Source organism: Pipistrellus hanaki (genome assembly GCF_964339955.1).
Source record: "Pipistrellus hanaki genome assembly, chromosome: 7".
Taxonomy (NCBI): Eukaryota; Metazoa; Chordata; class Mammalia; order Chiroptera; family Vespertilionidae; genus Pipistrellus; species Pipistrellus hanaki.
The window spans coordinates 68,833,561-68,853,597 of record NC_140509.1 but is presented as its reverse complement, the minus strand read 5'-3'; the positions used below and the strand labels follow the sequence as shown (position 1 = coordinate 68,853,597).

Here is a 20,037-nt window from a genome sequence, read left to right as displayed (position 1 = left end):
AATAACATCTAATTGGCAGGGTAATTAAAAAAATGTCATTCAAACTTCTTTTGGATATTATTAGTTTATTGTAAAAGAGAAACATGGAAATTACTTACCTGATGAAAGAGTTTAGAACATAGGTGGAAATGAGCAATTTCACGCGATGCCGTTTCAATGGTGTTTTAATTCAGTCTTCATACTTACCGAGAATGTCACCATCTTTAAATAAGAAGTGATCCTTGTCAACTAGAATTACTTTGCTGCCTCCGTATTCTGGGGGAAGAAACTTATTTCCAACTTTCATGCTAATTTGTTAAATCTTTCCACTCTTTCTTTTAGAATTCAAAGAGCTACTACTGTTGCTCGCAGTACTTTTCCCTGAGGTTTTTTCTGGAAGCAAAATACCCCTTTTGGTTAAAATTTGGGCTGTACTCCTTGCAAAGAATACTCATTCAAAATGAGGAAGAACCATTCTAAGTGCCTGTCCTGCCATGCCTCTCATGGCCTCAGTTCTTAGCTCATTCTTTCACCCTCCCCTCCACTCTTTTTTATTTATTTTTATTATTTTTTATTTATTGTCTAAAGCTTTACATATGTCCCCTTTTTCCCTGCTTGACCTCCCCCCAAGCCATCCCCACCCCAGGCTAGCCCCCACCGCCTCAGTGTCTGTGTCCATTGGTTATGCTAATATGCATGCATACAAGTCCTTTGGTTGCTCTCTATCCCACCCCCTACCATTTGTCTCTGGATCTATTCTTGTTCATCAAATTATATTGATCGTTATATCCCACATGTGAGTGAGATCATGTGATATTTTATCTTTCTCAGAGTGGCTTATTTCGCTTAACATAATGTTTTCCAGTTCCACCCATGCTGTTGCAAATGGTAAAAGTTTGTTCTTTTTATTCCATTATGTAGATGTGCCACAGTTTTCTGATCCACTGATATGCTGATGGGCACTTAAGTTGTTTCCGAGTCTTAGCTATTGTAAATTGTGCAGCTATGAACATAGGGGTGCATATATTCTTTCTGATTGGTGTTTTTGGTTTCTTGGGATATAGTTCTAGAAGTGGGATTTCTGGGACAAATGCGAGTTCCATTTTTAACTTTTTGAGGAAACTCCATACTGTTTTTCCACAGTGGTTGCACCAGTCTGCATTCCCACCAGCAGTGCAAGAGGATTCCTTTTTCTCCGCATCCCCTTCAGCACTTGTCATTTGTTGATTTGTTGATGATAGTCATTCTGACAGATGTGAGATGGTATCTTATTGTTGTTTTGATTTGCATCTCTGGGATGATTAGTGACTTTGAGCATTTTTTCATATGTCTCTTGGCTTTCTGTGTCCTCCTTCGCAAAGTATCTATTTAGGTCCTTTGCTCATTTTTTGATTGGATCATTTATCATTTATCTTCCTTTTGTTAAGTTGTATGAGTTCTCTGTTAACTTTGGAGATTAAACCTTTATCTGAAATATCATTGACAAATATGTTCTCCCATGCAGTGGGCTTTCTTGTTGTTTTGTTGATTGTTTCTTTTGCTGTGCAGAAGCTTTTTATTTTGATGTAGTCCCATTTGTTTATTTTATCCTTAGTCTTCATTGCTCTAGGAGCTATGTCTGTAGAGATATTGCTACAACATATGTCTGCTATTTTGCTGCCTATGGATTCTTGTAGGATTTTTATGGTTTTCCTGTTTTACATTTAAGTCCTTTAGCCATTTTGAATTTGTTTTTGTGTATAGTTTAAGTGGTGATCTAGTTCTAATTTTTGCATGTACCAAATTTTCCAACACCATTTATTGAAAAGACTGTCATGACTCTATTGTATGCCCTTGCCTCCTTTGTCAAATATTATTTGAGCATATGGCTTGGGTCGATTTCTGGGTTCTCTGTTCTGTTCCATTGGTCTGTTCTTGTGCCAGTACCAGGCAGTTTTGAGAACAGTGGCTTGGTAATATAGCTTGATATCTGGTATTGTGATCCTCCAACTTTGTTCTTTTTTCTCAGGATTGCTGTGGCTATTCAGTCTCTTTTTTTATTCCAGATGAATTTTTGGAGCGTTTGTTCTAGATCTTTGAAGTATTTTAATGGGGATTGCATTAAATCTGTAGATACTTTGGGTAGTATGGACATTTTAATAATGTTGATTCTATCAATCCATGAACATGGTATATTCTTCCATTTGTTTATATCTTCCTCTATCTCTCTTTTTTTAATGTCCTGTAGTTTTCTGAGTACAGGTCTTTTACCTCCTTAGTTAAGTTTATTCCTAGGTATCTTAATTCCTAGGTGCAGTGGTTCCCCTCTACTCTTTTTTTTTTTAAATATATTTTATTGATTTTTTTTACAGAAAGGAAGAGAGAGGGATAGAGAGTTAGAAACATTGACGAGAGAGAATCATCGATCAGCTGCCTCTTGCACACCCCCTACTGGAGATGTGCCCACAACCAAGGTACATGCCCATGACCAGAATTGAACCCAGGACCCTTCAGTCCACTGGCCGATGCTCTGAACCACACCGGTTTTGGCATCCCCTCTACTCTTGGTATAACTATCTTCTTACAGTTCTTACCATCTTGAATATTATTTCATATCACCATAACTTTATGTTCAAAAAATTTAAATAATTGCCCAGCCAGGGTGGCTAAATGGTTGAGTGATGACCTATGAACCAGGAGGTTGGGGTTTAATTCCAGGTCAGGGCACATGCCCAGGTGGCAGGCTCGCACACCAGTTGGAGATGTGTAGGAGGCAGTGGATCAATGATTCTCTTTCATCATTGATGTTTCTAATCTCTCCCTTCTCTGAAATCATAAAGTTATATATTTTTAAAAATTAAATAACTGGTACTTCTGTCAGTAATGATAATATATCTAGACTTCTGCCATTTATTCAACAAGAAATCATCGAGTGATTACTCTGTAACAGATGTGCCTTTAGTGGGGGTATATCTAAGTGACCCAAACATTACCTCTGGGAGTTTCCATTAAGATTAGCTTTACTGAGCCTTCTCTTATCTGTGACTATTGGTAAAGATTTATTCAAAATTTACTAAACCCATAATTTATGTAAATCTTATGAACCTTTAAAATTAATTCACATGTATTTTCAACTTGTGTAACTAAAATTGTATTGATTGGGCTAGTCATTAAGGTTTTATATATTTTTTAAAGTCAATGTGGAAAGCTAGAGATGAAATAGCAAAATTTCACTATCAAGTATTTTCAGGTCCTATAAGAAATAAAAACAGCCGAAACCGGTTTGGCTCAGTGGTAGAGCATCGGTCTGCGGACTGAAAGGTCCCAGGTTCGATTCCGGTCAAGGGCATGTACATTGGTTGTGGGCACATCCCCGGTAGGGGGTGTGCAAGAGGCAGCTGGTCAGTGTTTCTCTCTCATCGATGTTTCTAGCCTCTATCCCTCTCTCCTCCTCTCTGTAAAAAATCAATAAAATATATATATATTTTAAAAAGAAATAAAAATAATAGCTGGGAAGCTTTTTCTTTTTACTATGGCATCCTATTTTCAAAGATTATAATTTTTAATAGTTTTGGATGGTAAGCATTATGTATACAGACAGAATCTGTGAGTATGACAAGTAATTTCAGGGGAAAAGAAGCTGAAGAGGCTAAAGCATATTTATTCTGAGATTAGTATCCTAGCCAAATGTCATCCTTTGGTCCGATACTATTTCACTGGAACTTTGCAGATTATTTTAAGATAGAGTAGTAAAGAATAGTAAAGAAGAACTGAATTCTTATCCAGAAAAGTTATCATTTGTTCTGAGCACACTGCAATTTAAATCAGGCCAATAGTTGGGTGTATGTACCTACACTTTATTTTCCTCTGAGTGTATAGCACATTGGATGTGGTAATTCTTCATTATTTCCCTTTTACTTTTTAAGTATTTTTTTGTTGTTGTTATTTAAAGATTTTAAAACTTGAGCAAAAGAAAATGTCACCTTCCATGCTTATTCACTTTTTTCCTGTGTTAAAAGACCAGGCCTTTTACAATAACACCAGCGTGAATTCTTTCATGGCATTCCTGGCCCAGCACAACGGAGAAAGTCATAGAAATCTCACAGAGCACCTTCATCACCGAGCCCCCCATCCGCTCAACAAATAATAAATAATAGTAACCACCCGAGATGCTCAGACCAAACAATTCTGTTTATCTTCAGGTTTAGCTTGTCTTCAGTACTTAAGTACTGAAATGGAAGAAATGGCTGAAAGGAAACACCAGTGATTATTATGAAGACTCAAAAGACAGTTTCTTATCAATAATATTAACACTAATATTATTTTTCAAATTGCTCACATGTCATATGTTCTCAGATCCCTTTTTAAGGCATTCTTATGGATTTAGATTTTAGAGAGTAGAAATGGTGCCATTTCTCAGCAGGAGAGAATGGGCAAATGCTGCCATCTTCTGGCCATGGCCTGATCAAAATGGGAAGATGGAAAAAACATTTGGTGAAAAGCATCATTGGAAAAACAAATAACTTTTCCAATGTTTTTAACAGGAGTGTGATCAAGTTCATATAGATGATGTCTCCTCTGATGATAATGGGCAGGACCTAAGGTAAGCCATGCCTTTTAGCATGCTATTTCCTACAGAAATTCAGCTATGGAGTTTTGCACATGTAATTATTTCTTTTATCTCTTTTTAATATATTTTGGGTGTTGCAGTACCTACAGTTTTGCAACTGATGGCTTCCATGCAGCTGCAAGTAGTGCAAACCTTTGTTTGCCAACAGGTGTAAGAGGAGGGGTTGACTGGATGAGGAAGTTGGCTTTTCGTTACAGAAGAGTAAAAGAATTATACAACACCTACAAGAACAATGTCGGAGGTATGTGTGGCTTTTTAATTCTATAAAGGCACTCTATATAGAGGTAGAATTTGAATTGCAATTCTATGTTCCATATTAGAGATTGGCCTACTGTGAAATAAGTTATCAAGAGCTCATTCTGACCTACATGGAGCCAAAATATTAAGTTTCTTAGAGTGGGTAGGGGGGGTTGGAGATGTGACAGCAAAATAAAATGTGCAGCTCTGTCAAGGGCATTGGGAATTAATTATTCTCAGGTGCTTAGTCAAGATTGACAGCAGGACATTCAGTTTACCTTCTTCAGCTAGGAAGCTACCAGTAAAAACCAGAAGATCTGTTTAAAGTTGAGAGCACCAGTCATGGAAATGGAGTTGTTAGCAAGCATTACCTTGCTGGAATTTTACCAGAAATAAATATAACCAAGTTTTGAAAACTTTAAGAAGTCTATTTTATCCTTTTAAAATTGTATGTTATCTGACTATGTCTTTTCCATGTATAGTGTGAACTATGATTACCATAGTTTTTAAAAGTTCAAATACTTTGAAGGTAATATCTAAATCATTTCATATTCATCCACATATTACAGATGATATCAAGACCTGTGACATCAGCCTGGCTGGTGTGGGTCCCTGGTTGAGCATTGACCTATGAACTAGAAGTTCACGGTTCAATTCCCTGTCAGGGAACATGTCCGGGTTGTGGACTCGGTTCCCAGTAGTGGGCGTGCAAGAAGCAGCCAATCAATGATTTTTATCTCCCATCATTGATGTTTCTATCTCTCTTCCTCTCTGAGATCAATTTTTAAAATATATTTTAAAACCTGTGACTTTAAAACTAAGATTGTGCTTCTTGATATCGTAAACCTTGATGATCTCTACTATTAGGATCAATTTCAGGTCAAGATCCTAAGATTAGCCATGAGGTCACATAAAAGGTTTCTCTCAGGGCTTTGTTTATCTTTTTTTAAAATGAAAAAAAAAGAATGATGAATAAATGAGAATTAAAATGGGATGATACAACCAAATATACTTGTATATATGTATATGCATATCCACATACATGCCATTGAATACAATATAGTAAATAAAATGTTTATCCATATTAAACACACCTATACTCATCATAAAGGTAGAAGTGCATGTCCATTCACTTATGTCCCCAATGACTTGCTAGCCTTAAGATACATAACAGATACTCAGTAACTATAAAAGAAGAAAAAATACAGAATCTAAACAATAATGTTAGAACCAAAAGGAGGCTTCCATATGGATGACCTTCATTTCCAAATGAGCAATGGGCCCTTGCAGGCTTCTGACTTGCCCGGGATTTAAGGAAGGCAACTCAGGTTTCCTAATTCATTCTAATGCTCTATATAAGACATTTTCTAAAATCAAGTAAATAGGTATTCTATTTAAAATCAATTGTGTGTGATATGTTTAACTTTAAAATAAATATCCTTTTGGAAAATCTGAATTTTTATCACTCATGTATGTTACTATTTCTTTCTTAAAGAGTATTATTGAAATTATTTCAGAATTAACAAGATTACTAATAAATAATCATATATCTTAAAAAGTTTAAGAAATGGCATTAAAGTCCATTTCTTTATTTTTTCTTGAAAATTTGAAATCTTGCCTTTATTTTTCATGGTTGTAAACACTTTGCCACCATCACAACTTCTTATAAATATCATAGTTAGTGGCTGCATATTGTTCCATCATAAGGCCATGACACAACATATTAATTTTTTTCTTTATTTATTGATTAAGGTATTACATATGTGTCTTATCCCCCCATTGCTGTGAAATGGTAGCATCTCTCTATTGGGATAAGAACTATATATGAGTTCCCAGTATTCTGAAATACAATTAAAATAAGAAATTTGTCTTTATAATAGATTTACGTGATCTTGTTTTGCCATAAAAGGAAGGACTTAAGCAAAAAAAAAAAAAAAAAAAAAATTAGCATGCTTTTTTTCTTATCATAACATCAACATAGTTTCAACCATTGTCTATAACTGTGTCATAGATTCAGGATTTTCAACACAATTTTTAACTTGTAATAAAACAAAATATTTCTGACAGCTTTAGTACAAATATTAGGAACATTCTATTAGCTACATGTGGTAATGCCATTGTTACTGTTTCAGAGTGGTAATGACTATGGTTATTAAGAAGCTACACATTTTCAGACAGCCAAAGCATTTGAGGTATGGTAACCCTTACATGAGGCTGGTAGACCCTGACCTCTCCTCCAAACCTCTTGCATCAGAGCCTTGGAGTGGGACCCAGGCAGGGGAGTGGTCAAAGCTCCTCAGGTGATTAGCATCCACTGTGCCAGATTCTAGGTTCAGGGAGGGAAGAAACTGGGACCCATTGCCCACTGTTTCACTGTGACATCCCAGTTTTCAGCCCAGAACCTGATACCTAGAAGTTGTTCAATAAGTACTTACGGAATGAATGAATGGATAATCAATTCTGAAATGAAGAATAATGCTACTATAAATCAGTCTCTCTCTCTCAATTTCTAATATAGGCTGGAATAAAAATTATCTAACCTAGACGGAAGGGAGACCAAACTAGGTATTCCTAGATAACATTCATCTCTTGACCCTGCCTTGCTTTTGGTGTTGCAGGACTGCTTGGCCCTGCCAAGAGAGACGCATGGCTGCAGCTAAGGGCCGAGATTGAAGGTTTGACAGACTCCTGGCTAACAAATGCACTTAAGTCTTTATCAATTATTAGTACTAGGTAAGTGGTATTGTTGCAGTTTAAATATATATGTTGTATTAAAGGTATAGTCTTATTGGCACAACATACATAAATATGTTTTACTTTCTAGACTATTTTAGTATTTGAAGGGACCTAACAATTCACTGTGTCCAATGATGTTCATTATTTATGTGTTTTGGGGTAAAGGATGAGAGTTGCTGCCTCTAAGAATAACCAGGAGATCCCATCTCTTTACCCTTCTCTCCTCATAACGACTTATCCCCGCATAAGATCATGGGATTTCTAATTTTTAAAAATGGTATCACTGTTGGTGACAAAGTATAGGAAATGATGGCAAAAATAAAACAGCACTCTCTATACGAAGAGTGGATGTTTTAAGTCTCTGTGTTATTGTAGACAACATGCATGACTTAAATACATTTAAAAAAAAATAAAGAGAAAAGCCTAGCTAGCATAGCCCAATAGTTGAGTGTCAACCTATGAACCAGGAAGTCACGATTCGATTCCCAGTCAAGGCATATGCCCAGGTTGCAGGCTCAATTCCCAGTGTGGGGTGTGCAGGAAGAAGTCAATCAATGATTCTCTCTCATTATTGATGTTTCTCTCTCTCGCTCCCTCTCCCTTCTTCTCTGAAATCAATAAAAATATGTGTGTGTTTTGTTTTTTTTAAAAAAAGGAAAACTCTTGAAAAAATTGTAACCTTAGTGCTGTTTGAACTAAGCAGTGAAGTACTGACTTGTTAATGTCAATAATAGTATTGAATAGACATATCTAGTTTAATAGCATGTGCCATAAATGCTAATGAATAAAATAATGTAAATCTGGAAGTCATAGCTAGAAAGGTGAGAGGTCAGTCTTTGAATTATCATATGTCTTAGTTTCATTTGAGTGAGTAAATAAACGCATGCTTAGCAAAGTGTGGATAACTTAACAATTCAGGGAGGAAGAGGATATTTGGGCTGTTTGAGCCAGCATACAGGAAAAACTTGGCAGGGTAGAAAGAGAGTCCAATATTCGGAACATGGAAGTGAAGGAGTGTGTCAGATCCTGTGCCCAGTTTCTAGGCATGGGCCATGACCAGCAACTGCACTGATCACAGAAAGGCTAAGTGGGGAGGGGAAGGGGAGTGGCCCCCTGGGTCAGGCTGGGGGAGCCAGGACAGGGTACTCTGTTCCATTCTGGGAACTACATTCCAACAGGCTGTGACATATCTGAAGTTTCTTGTTTCCAATGGCCAGAGGGTTTAGGCTGTGGAAACCACATAAAAGGAACAGTTGGAAGGAGGAACTACAGGGTTTAGTCTGAAGAAGAGTCATGTGTGGAACAATAATACCAATTCAACTACTTGAGATGTTAGGCTGAAAACAAATTACATTTCTCGTCTGTGAAGAAAAGAATTAGGACTGCTTAGTAGGAATCCTAAGAAAGAGGGTTCTTGCTCCATGAGAGGAAGAACTGTCTAACAATTGGAGGTTGCTTTTATGATTTGACTTGCTGCCTTGAGATCTCTGTAACTGGTGACACAGAGACCAAAGGTCAAGAAAGCTGGGGGTGAGGATTCCTGAGACCCTGAAATTCTATATAAAACATAGTGGCATGTGTATGTCTCTGGGGAAGAGTTCAACAGCTTTCATTATTTCTAAAAAGAGGTCTCATAGATAGTTACAAACCAAAGGTTATGACATTATTATATAGATTCTACATGTGTTATATATAATACAATTATATAGAGATTATTATTGAGGCCAGGTTTCTGAAAATTAATATAGAAAATGTTTTACAGCCCTCACTAATATGCATTAAAAACTCATGAAACAAACAATCTAACAGAGAAAGGTCCATAGCTATGTGCCCTCTGATTCCCGGTTTCACAGATGTGGCTGTGAGCCCCTCCAAGTAGGATAGCTCAATTTCCCATAGAAGGAGGACCACCGTCTCTTCTTCCTGGGTCTCTGCCTCACAGCAATCTCCACTCCCTTGGCGTTTCCTTTTTCTCCCCACCCAGTACTACCAGGAAAGAAATGCTTATAAATTGCAGAATGAGAGACTCTCACTCTCAAAGGGAGGACCTTTGAAGAGGACTAAAACTTCAGCCATTAATGCAATTGCCCTTTATTGTCGCTGAAGAGGAGCTTCAGGGATTCAGCCCCTTCTGTACTAAATAAGGATCCTCTCCAGGCTTCCTTCTTCAGGATCCATCATCTATGCTATTTCTTGTACAAAATCCCAAAACTCCTGTCACCCATCCTATTACCCTCTTTCTGCCTATGTCCTCTACTTTCCCAGGGTCTGAGCACATGGGAACTCAGAGTCTTATCACCCTAACCAACACCTGTTCTGGATACATTTAAAACTTAGAGTTAGGCCATCCTCCCTCTCATAACCAAGAACACCTATCCCAGCCTTTAGCCCAACCTTAGGGAAGGTTGGGCTAAAGGCTGGGATAGGTGTTCTCTGAGGTTCCACAGGGACCTGACAAGACAGCTATTACAGCACACATTTAAAATTGCTGGTGTCTTATTCACTTGTCTCTGTATCTATCTTGTGATCCAGAAGGGGAGAATAACACCCATACATCCACAACTTTTTGCCCACTTTCTTCTATTTCCCCATTTTGGGGATAGATTTCTAGCATTTGCCATGGTGCCTGCCATATAATAGGCACTTCATAGATAACTGTTGAATAAATGATTAGAATATCAGGTGCTTTATACTATGGAATTGAGAACAGTGATAGTTTAAAATCTATACTCAAAGAGACTATTTATTATTAGAAAACAAATATGTGTATTTCCTCCCTGTCTTAGGAGTAACTGTGTAAATGTCTTGGTAACGACAACGCAACTGATCCCAGCACTTGCGAAGGTTCTACTCTATAGTTTAGGAGGTGCTTTCCCCATTGAGAATATTTACAGTGCAACTAAAATAGGTAAGAAAATTACCTCTAAATCTGTATGAAATGTGTTCACTTCTGTGTTTAGGGGATTTTCTTAAAGCGAGTCTCTGCATGATTCTCTGGGTCATCAATTTTGCTGTTAGAACATCAAGCACATTTGGATAGCACTCAAATAACAAAGTCCTCTTCAACGCCTCTTGCAAATGCAAATTTCATAAAACCCGTTGTCTGAACCCAGCAACTGGGTAGTTCTGACTCATTTTATTATATATATACTAGAGACCTTATGCATGACATCTGTGCAAGAGGAGGCCTTCCTTCCCCTGGCTGCTGGCACCAGCTTCCCTCTGGCATCCAGGACCTCGGCTTCCCTGCAGCATGTGGGACCCAGGCTTCCCTTGCAGCCCTGGCTTTGTTCGGAAGGTCGTCTGGAAGGATATCTGATCTAATTAGCATATTACGCTTTTATTGTTATAGATATATTTCATCCTGGCACATGTTTTCCGAATAATACACTGTATCTCTATCCATGGCATTTAATATTTTATTTAACATGGCACATAGTATTTTATCCTTGCATATGTAATCTAAATTTAATATAAAAATACTATTTTGACATGAGAGTGTCAGATGGCTTGAACTAGTCCTTAATTCCAGAAAAAAATTAATAATTTCATGAATTAGAAAACATAATTGAAACATTCATAACACCTAGTTGGTCCGAAGGTTGTGGGTTATTGTTAAGCTGAAACATTCATAACACCTGAATGGCTAGAAACCCACATTTCCAAAAATGTTGAGTAGCAATCAAAGGATAACAACCTTGCTTCTTTGGTTAATATCAATTTGTGGAGTCCTCTTTTACTCGAAGTGCCCTTCGCAGACTAAGACGTTTGAAAAACAAAACTTATCAACTTCTGCCATCCTGAAAGAGTTAAAGAAAACAGTGCATGTATTCTCTGCCTGTCAAGGAAACGCCTGGGGAAATAGATGGGTTGGGTAATGTGCCCTGAAGGTCAACAAACTTAGGCTCTGGCACCTCGACAAGAGAAGTTCAAAATCCTAAAATCCCTTCCCAAAAATAACCGCCCGGGCCTTGCAGAGTTTTGATATTGACACAGGCAAAAGGAGCCCTCCTTGCAGCTGTTTCAGGAGTGCAGAGAACGAGAGCCAGTCTTTGAAAAAGTAAATTTTACATTGTCTTCAGCACTGCAGTTCAGAGCCCTGATCTCAGCCCCATTCATTTTTGCATAAATGTATGTATTTGTGCTAGCAGGATTAATATATAGAATTTTGCTGTATGAAAAATCAAATAATTTTATACCAGGATAAGCATTTCTTCTAGTAAGGATAATATTTATTTATTGGCCAAACTATTTCTAATTTTTAATCTAAAAAAATCATTTTTATATTTTCCTTTAAGTTAGTATTTTTTTTTTTTTTCGGAACTACCAGGTTAAGAAAGAGTACAGAAATAACCATGACTACATGAGCATTCCGGGAGTGAAAATCAGAGACTAATGCTAAAGTTTTAAAACAAAAGAACAAGTAGAGGTCCTGTGTGGTATTCCCATAGTGCAGTCAGGGGATTTGGAGTCACTAGAGCTGTGGCCCAAACAGCACTCTTAGTACACTTCCTCTGGGCAGACTAGCTTCCAGCCACTTGAATAAAAAGTTATCTGTTAAGGTAAATCCACATCGTAGTATTCCCTCTTTCCTTATAGGTGAACCTTCAATAGTTCACAATAATGTTTTCAGCTTACCTGTCTATACTATTTAAAAGTAACTGGCAAAAGTGATACAGCGAATGAAAAGATAGATGTTAAAACCTACAGTTGCTTGCAAGGTTGTTCTATATCCTTTTGGTGGAGTGAACAATACTAACATGTTCTCTGGGTCAAATGCTTGACCCTATAGCTTTTTCTGAAGCATGAAACACATTTGTTTGATAATCTGTCCCCAAGCAAAGACTTAAATTGTTCAAATATATTTGATGATTTTATTAACCCAGAGGCTGCAAGCTAGTTAGCTAGTTTTAAGTGATTGATGTTCAAGAGAAATTAACTTGCCACTTTATATGAATCTTTAGGTTAATGAATGCAATGGCTGGAAGAATAAGCAGTGCATTGTTTTTCAGGCAAGGAAAGCTGTTTTGAGCGTATAGTGTCCAGATTTGGCACTAACATAACTTATGTTGTGATTGGAGATGGCCGAGATGAGGAGCATGCCGCTAACCAGGTAACTTCACTCTGAACTTTATCTCATTTATCTTCCAGGAAAAGAAAGTTGCTTTGAACGAATAATGCAAAGGTTTGGCAGAAAAGTAGTATATGTTGTAATTGGGGATGGTGTAGAAGAAGAACAGGCAGCAAAAAAGGTAACCTGTCTCAAACAATGTTGGTGTGATACTTCTAATGCAAGCTTTTTCGTTTGCATTCCTGTAGTTTGGCCCAATGGCAGCTTGATAAGTGATTTCCATTTATAGATGCAAAGCAGTAAGAGCATGAGAAGGTCAATACTTACATTCAAATAAACCATTTGGAGTTTAGCATTTTTTTTTTTTTGCCTGAAATTTGACAGGAAATGCAGGAAAATTTAGTTATATTTATTTGAGAGAGAGAGAGATAGAGAGAGACTGATATAATGGTCTATATAAGAAAGATGGGGGGGAAATAACCAATTTTAAGCACATGGAATTTCACAATATAAAGATGTTTAATGAGCTTCATAGAAAATCATGGGATTCAGTTCTTACCCTTTTCCCCATCCTCCTCTATGCCATATGTTCCCTGTGTGTGCCTGGTAGCAAGTATGCTCCCTGGTGACAGATGCTGAGGGTAGATTTAATAGTCGAAGGAGAAACTGTTGTGAGAAAATTTAATAGGCGCTACTGGAATGGGATGTACTATTCAGATCCTTTTGTGCCAACAACTTGTTGTAGAGACTTAGAGGCAACATGCCTCACATCTTCTAGAAGTGTGTTGTCTATTTTGGTGAGCCACCGCAACGTGATTGGAGCCAAGCAGCTGGCTTGGAACATATTCAGAAGTTCCCCTAGGTCCTAGGTATTTAAATAAGCCTTTTCATCTGGCCCATATTTCTGAGGAAGATATCAAGGCAGATAAAAAACCATTAAATGGTTGGTCCAAGATCAAAAGAGGAATGATACCAGGATTGGCCCAGATACCAGGCTGTTGGTCAACACAACAGAGACATACTGCTTCCTTCTCTGAATGATAACAAAACTATCATCCAGCCAAGACAATAGTGGTACGATTTATAAACAAAGCAAAATGATGAATTAATATTTGGAAACAATGACACATCAGCTAATATTGTTTCAGTAGAAAGAATGCTGTTCTCTTTATCCTGAGGAGATTTCAAATCATCATCAATAAAGCCTTCACTAAACACTCACATGTGCTGAGGTGTTCGCCTGATTCCCCCCAAATCAACATAAACAATTTCCTAGAAAAGTTTAGAGCTTTCATAAAAAAGAGAAAGGAGATGATTTGTGTGTGTAGTCAATTCAAATCAAGCAAAATGGAGAAAGATTAAGAGTTCCCACTTTAGAAGGTGTGCTGACGTGTTGGCAGCCATTTGCACTCAGAGAGCCTGTGCAGGCTCAGCCTCCCACAGAGGGCCTGTGTCTTAATTAGCCATCGGTGACCCTGGAGAGCAACTGGCCTATGGACATTCTGTATGATGCGTCAGGGATGCTGCCTCCAGAAATGCAGCTTTCATTGCGGACTACTGTTTGAAATCCTTCCAGTCACAAACAAGTAGAAATTTCTTCTGGAGTCTGTCTCTGTGTCCTGAGTCCATGTTGTTTTAATCTTCATGTGGATACCATAATAACACACAACAATTAGCAGTCAGTGCAAGCCACTACAAGTGAACATTTTCCATGTCTTTAATCTATGTGACATTCACATATATTTAGGTCAGGGCAATAAAATTTTCACTTTTCCAAACCAGAAACAGTCTATGCCTTTGAAAATGAAAACTTGCACCCTACTTGTTTATAGCATGAAAAGTAGATTTGGGGTACCAGTTTGTTGTGACTTCTGCTTTATACCTAAAACTTCAAGAGATAAAGGATGACTCCAGAAGGATGAGAATCTTGGTCAGAATGCTATTTCCAAATGGTTGTTTATGTAGGTACAGTTTTGGTGATGGTGAAGGCTTATAATTCTATTTTGAAACACAGGTGGTTGGTTTCTCTAGTGACCATAATGCATGCTTTTCTTTGAATGTAGCTGTAATCGCATGTGCAGAAATATTAAGTACTGTTTTATTATTACAAATAGATCTGAGCTGAATGGAAAAAATGTAATTCTAGGTGACTTTATGTGTTAAATTTGACCTAAAAATATAGGTTTTTTTTGTAAAATGGAAAAGAAATTTCAAAGTTTAGGAATAGTAATGTGGTTGCATATCCCATAGAAATATATAATACAAACCATATTTGTAATTTTAAATTTTCTAGAAGCTGTTTTTTTTTTAAAAAAAGTAAAAAAAACAGACAAAATTAATTTAGTAATATATTTTAATCCAATGTATATAGAATATTATGTCTTAACTCATTACAAATATGAAAATTATTAATAAGATGTTTACATTCTCTTTTTTACTATTCAATATATATTTTGAACTGGACAAGCCACAGTTCACATGCTCAATAACCACATGGGACTACTGGCTATCCTTTTAGACAGCAAAGAATTATGTAACAATAGTGATTATTATTTTAATGATTAATTTTATAATAAAATATATTCTTCATTTTTATACAACTGTATTTCCATTATACAAATTCATATATAAATATATATTTTATAAGATGTCATCATTCAAAAATTATAAGTAATGCTTTGATCTTAATTGTTCTAGTACAGTGTTCCTTTTTTTCATTATCCACAATGGAGTTATTTTATACAAATTTCTCTGAGAACACCCCATTATGAAATTTTAAGCCATCACAGATACCAGATACTGGTATATTTTTGTAGTGCCACAAACCATTGTAATGCCTAAGAATTTTTGCCCCAGAAGAACCCTTTTTTGTCCCTTTCCCTGTTTCTTCCCCAGTGAAAATGATTGCAAGAGTGCTTTCTCTCAATCCCACAGTGAAATAAATTGATCAAACCTACGTACTTAAACCAGTTACTCCAGAAAAGTAAGAGAGTTGATCATCTCCACATTGTTTTCTACCTTATATAAATCAGCTTCGAATGATTTTTTACATAGAAAGGGACTCATTCTTTTCCTCTCAGAAAGACAAAAGACCTTGGACTTAGGAAGTTTATCATGTTTAAATTTTGTTTTTAACTAAGAGATGCAACTTTAGGAGTGAGGTCATGATTAAAACTTGCTTTCCATCAGCCACATAGGATTTTGATGCCCAAATTGCTCTCCCAGATGCTGCTGTTGATAATGATACTTTCTACAATAAATAGTAAACTACCTAAAAAACTTCTATATGTACTTTTCCTACCATCAGTATCCAGTTCAGATCTATTTCTCTATTATTTTGGCAATGTCATATTGATGCTACCAAGCCTTAGAATATGATCATCCCTCTCCTAGACTCCCTTCCTTGAACCTGGGTGAACTACACATCCTTGTGTGTATGGCTGCTTCACTGAGACCATAGTTATGATCTCTCTCCATCCCTTCCCCTTCTTTTTCCCGCCCCCCTCTCTTAACCACACAGCACAACATGCCCTTTTGGAGGATATCAAGTCACTCAGACCTCTTGGCTCTACATCAAGCACTGGAATTAGAGTATTTGTAACTGTGTTCTCTAGCTGGAGATCCGTTTTTTATATATATATTTCAAGTACACTGAATTTTATGTGTGATTCAATGCCTCTGGCTTTACACATACAAATTGTCTTAAAGGATGAAATCATATTTGGAATGAAAATTCCAGAATGAAGAATTCAGATTGGTGAACTTTAGTGCTACAGAAAGGAAGCTCTATGGTCTTATATTTACAACACTTTAATGGTTTAACACAACAAAACAAAACAATCTGTGGAGGTTGCTGGTACACACCGAAGGAGTCCTAACTGGAATTAACAGTTTTAGCAAAAAACTCTTACCCTGGCAAAGCACCGACTCGTGCTCCGTCTGACAAGGTGGTGTTCAACAACATTCCTCACAACTGGAGATCTTCTCAGCCCTGAGGTTTGAATCTGACTTTAGCCTACCTAGCCCAGAAAATCTGAATTGGAATGCACTCAGACTGTATAAGGACAATCCTATCTAGACCTGTAATTTGTGTAAATTATTGATGAAGATAATTTACTGTGACTTTATTAGCAGCTGACTTTGAAAGTGGATGCAATGTTTCTTTCACTTGTTGGGGAGGGGAGCGGGAGGGGAAGATGGGAACTTAATATTGTCTCTTTTTTAAGTTTGGCAAACAGAATGTTCATACTGATGTGTTGTGCCTTAAAGATAAGACAGCATTTGTGTGTTACAATGTAACTTTGGTTTAAAAAAAAAAATCTCTGTAGATACTGAAAAATCAAACTTTTGTGATCATTCTTAACATGACCAAATTTAAAATTCAAGCTATCAAAGCTTAATACTGCATCGGCGAGAAACTGAATATCCGTTGCAATAAGAAAACAATACTAATAAAACAAAGCGTGTGTTTTATTTGGGTTCTTAATAATTCCAGTAATTATATGAGGCAACTATTTGTGCATCCAACCATAAGCAGAAGGTGGGAAAGACTGTGGGATCTTTCCTTAGAAATTGAAGTGTATGTTGAAGTCCTGAGTACCCTTTCTATAATTTTATTGGGGAAAATTAATGATGACTTGCCATATTCATGATGACTTGCACTGTTTTGATTGTGGCTTTTTTATAAGTATAAGTTGTGTAGAAGAAAATATTCTCATAAAAATGATAAGCGAGTATCACAAACTTTCTTAGAATATGCCACGAACATGGCTTAAAATTCACATTGAGTAAACGAGGCTTAAAATAAAGCTAAGTGTATTTATTCCCAATGCCATTGCAAAAATGAAACGTCTCTAGTAGTGGAAGGTGGATGCCCCTGATGGTTTCTAGGGGAAAAAGTGAATCAATGAAAATGTTACTTAGAATATCAGCATAAAATAAATTAGCAAGTGAGCCGGATCCTGGCAGCATTACTAAAATTACAGCAGTGAAATAGTACCTGGTTCTCTGTCTTTGCACATCAATCAAGTTTCTCTCCATTACAAACCTACATACATTGGCTTCTGCCTGCACTGTTACTGCAAAATGGACTGCATTCATTGCACAGAGAACCTGTCGTTGTTGTGTTTGCATGTGTTTTTATTTTTATTTTTCTTGGTGTGTAGCCCATGTTAGGAACACAGTACAGGTTCTCTTGTCATTTTGTGTGACATGATTTCCCTTGTGGAAATTTAAGACTTCAAGATCTAGGTGTGTTTTCATGACGTCTGCACCTGCAGTTCTGTGTTTAAATGTCAGACTGTGGAACTAGGGTCAACCAGATGCTGGTTGGGATAGCTCACCATTGGAGGCTCCAGTGGCTCCCATAAGGTCAGCGGTTTGCACGCTGATCACAACATTCACTTAGAAATGTGATTTTATTTTCCAGGCTACAAATCTGTATTTCTTTACTGAATGCAAAGGCCATGTTTATGTTGGGCAGAAAGAATTGGAGCTCCAATTTTATACAAGCTTGTGATTTCATCACGCAGAACTTATACTTACTCTTTAAGTTGTTTAGCTTTTGGCCACCTCTGCCCTAAGTACAGTTGCAGACAAATTAAGGTTGGAATGCTTCTAATAATGACGATAATAACAATAATTCTTAATTTTTGTTAGCCTGTAGCTTGAAAATAAGTTTAACAAATTAAAGAACTGCATTGATTATCAATAATTATATTTTGTGCACTAAAACCATAAATATTTATTGCTGTGAATAAAACAAAAGTATCTTGATGGTATAGCCAGTTTCTTTCAATGACAAAATTGTGGCATTACATCTAAAGTTTAAATTCTTTCTCCTATTAAACAAGCAAGGCTTCTTATGCTGCTAAACCTGCAGGTGCAGAGAGAAACACCCTTCCCGAGACAAAGAGAGGGGTCGCTGCTTGCACCACTCAGTGCTATTTTCCACACTCATCTTCTCTGATTGTGTGTTTAGAGAGGCTGCCAGCATAAAACCTACATGCTGGGTTGAAGGAGAAGAGCCTGTCTGGCACCATGGAGCAGTCCACTGAGCCAGCATCACAACCTGTCATGAGACTTTGAGCATGCTCAGACTAGAACCCTTCCCTTCCCACTTTAATAACCAAAGATCCTCATCCTTTCTGATCTGAAAAAAAAAGAGAAAGAAAAATTAACCAACCAACAAAAAACCTTTTGGCAATATCCACATTCTACTTACCCATAGAATATTGTGCCTTATGGTAAGCCAGTATGAAAAATATTCTGCCACTAAAATGAATTTTTGGCTAACTTTATGTACCAATGTGGCATATGACTAGGAAAGGTAACCATCTTGTGTTATACCTTAACTATCAAGATAGATGGTCTGGGTATAATATTACCGCATACAAGATTAAGTCACTATACCCCTCAAAGGTTTGTAAATCAAAATCAGAGGCAAAAGAAAAGAAAAGAAAAGAAAAGAATCATACAGTTTGTGCACAGTAGATAATAACTCTCTAAAATTTTTTCTCCATTCTCTGATGAGCTAAGATGCAAAATAGTGTCAATAGCATGCTCCAGTATGAATTATTTTAAAACTCATTTGTTTTTGACAAGCCTATATTCTCAGTGAATATGGCATTTAGAATTTCTTTTAAAAACACACTTAAGCATCATGAGCCAAAGTTGCATTTTGACTCCCTACTATGGTAGCATTATGGAGATCTCACAGTCAAAGGCAAGGGTTTCTGTTATGTATTAGTAAAGTATTGATTATGGGGGCCTACATAATTTAAAGAAATGTAAATTAATATTAAAAGCTTGTAAAAATATGTACATCTTTACTATTTCTCAATAAATACCTTTGAAAATGTTTTCATTTTCTTCACCCTTTCATGTTGTAGAGTTTTTTGTTGTGTGTGTTTAGCTCGATTCTAAATGATGTGAATTTTTTATTTTGTTTTCTTGATGTATTCTTACTTTCCCTTTTTGTGTGTGCTTTAATTGCATAATTTGCAGTTAAGACAAGCTAGGATATAACACAGTAAAATGTAACTAAAAGTGGGCTGTCATACTGAAAAGATGAGCGTTGCATAGTTTTTTTCACAGAGGTGCTACATTCAGGTATAATGCATAATGTAGTCATAGTTTATTGGTAATAAAGTAATACCTTTTAAAATATTTAAAGCAAGTTCCCTTGAGATGAATATGGACAAAGTTTATAAGTAGCTTTCAAGAGTAATAAATAAGGAGCATTTTTCTGAAAGAAAGTCAACAGCTTCTTTATTATACTATATGTAGTACTCACAAACCTGTTACATACCTAAACCAAAGGCAAATTTCAGACCGACCTCCTTCACAACTTTTAAAATGTTAGCTTCTGAATTGAATAGGTCCTTCTCTTAAAATTGTACCCTAA

The 20,037-nt window shown here is 36.6% G+C and overlaps 1 protein-coding gene across 5 annotated transcripts in view; it reads left to right on the top strand.

Annotated features, from left to right (window-relative positions):
• EYA4 (EYA transcriptional coactivator and phosphatase 4) overlaps positions 1-19,510 on the top strand; it is a 223,985-nt gene extending 204,475 nt beyond the window's left edge. For 2 of the 5 annotated variants that reach the window (XM_084889506.1, XM_084889504.1), the window contains exons 14-19: positions 4,503-4,561; positions 4,669-4,829; positions 7,444-7,558; positions 10,348-10,469; positions 12,713-12,813; positions 16,153-19,510. In XM_084889506.1, the coding sequence (XP_084745632.1) occupies positions 4,503-4,561; positions 4,669-4,829; positions 7,444-7,558; positions 10,348-10,469; positions 12,713-12,813; positions 16,153-16,233 (639 nt within the window). In that variant the 3' untranslated portion in view covers positions 16,234-19,510. Of the gene's footprint in view, positions 1-4,502; positions 4,562-4,668; positions 4,830-7,443; positions 7,559-10,347; positions 10,470-12,573; positions 12,675-12,712; positions 12,814-16,152 lie in introns of all 5 variants that reach the window. The other 3 variants (XM_084889507.1, XM_084889505.1, XM_084889508.1) reach the window with 2 other exon arrangements.
• Positions 19,511-20,037: the final 527 nt, after the last annotated feature.